This window comes from Buceros rhinoceros, unplaced genomic scaffold, assembly GCF_000710305.1.
Source record: "Buceros rhinoceros silvestris isolate BGI_N320 unplaced genomic scaffold, ASM71030v1 scaffold19072, whole genome shotgun sequence".
In the NCBI taxonomy this organism is placed as follows: domain Eukaryota; kingdom Metazoa; phylum Chordata; class Aves; order Bucerotiformes; family Bucerotidae; genus Buceros; species Buceros rhinoceros.
In genome coordinates, this window is record NW_010400907.1 from 16,383 (window position 1) to 17,042 (window position 660).

At 39.7% G+C, this 660-nt stretch overlaps 1 protein-coding gene across 1 annotated transcript in view; it reads left to right on the forward strand.

Annotated features, from left to right (window-relative positions):
* Positions 1-660, forward strand: part of FARP2 (FERM, RhoGEF and pleckstrin domain protein 2) — a gene marked incomplete at both ends in the record, with an annotated part of 42,273 nt that overhangs the window by 12,706 nt on the left and 28,907 nt on the right. The window contains one exon of the mRNA XM_010132092.1: positions 1-135. This exon is cut by the window's left edge and continues 1 nt beyond it. Coding sequence (XP_010130394.1) covers positions 1-135 — 135 coding nt within the window. The remainder of the gene's footprint in view (positions 136-660) is intronic.

The window sequence follows — 660 nt, forward strand, 5'->3', positions numbered from 1 at the left end:
GCTGAATCAGACTTTCAAGTGCTTGAAATTGCTCGGAAACTGGAGATGTATGGCATCAGATTTCACCTTGCATCTGACCGTGAAGGCACCAAAATTAATTTAGCTGTTTCACATATGGGTGTGCTGGTATTCCAGGTAAGGTGGAGAGGGTGGACGGGGAATGTGTGTCTGTTTCTATTAGCATGCCTTGGGAGTAAGTCCGTCATTTTAACTTCAGGCGCCTATGATGATCTCAAAATATAGCACATTTTAATGGTAAAGGGAGTGCCATTAAGCCCCCAGAACATTGTCCTTGATGCAGAGAGAAGAGCATTAAAACTCACGAAGATAACAGCAACAAGCGAAGTAGAAGGGCTTTTGTTGTCCGTTTGGAAGTTAAAATATGTGTTCAGAGAAAATCATCAATTTATTGGAAGAGAATGGAAGAGAATTTTGGTTCAGTTTCCCTTATTTTAATGTTATACTGTAGTTTTGGTGGGATAATGTTGCTCTTAGCATATAGAAGCGCTCTTTCATCGAAGAGATTGGACCAGTCAGAATTACTACTTTTGTCATATTAAATAAGCAACTTGATGATTAGAGTTCTGTTTATGAATGCAATCATATTACTCCCCTCCCCTGCAAAGGAAAAAAAAAAAAAAAAACCACAGGCCGCCAGCC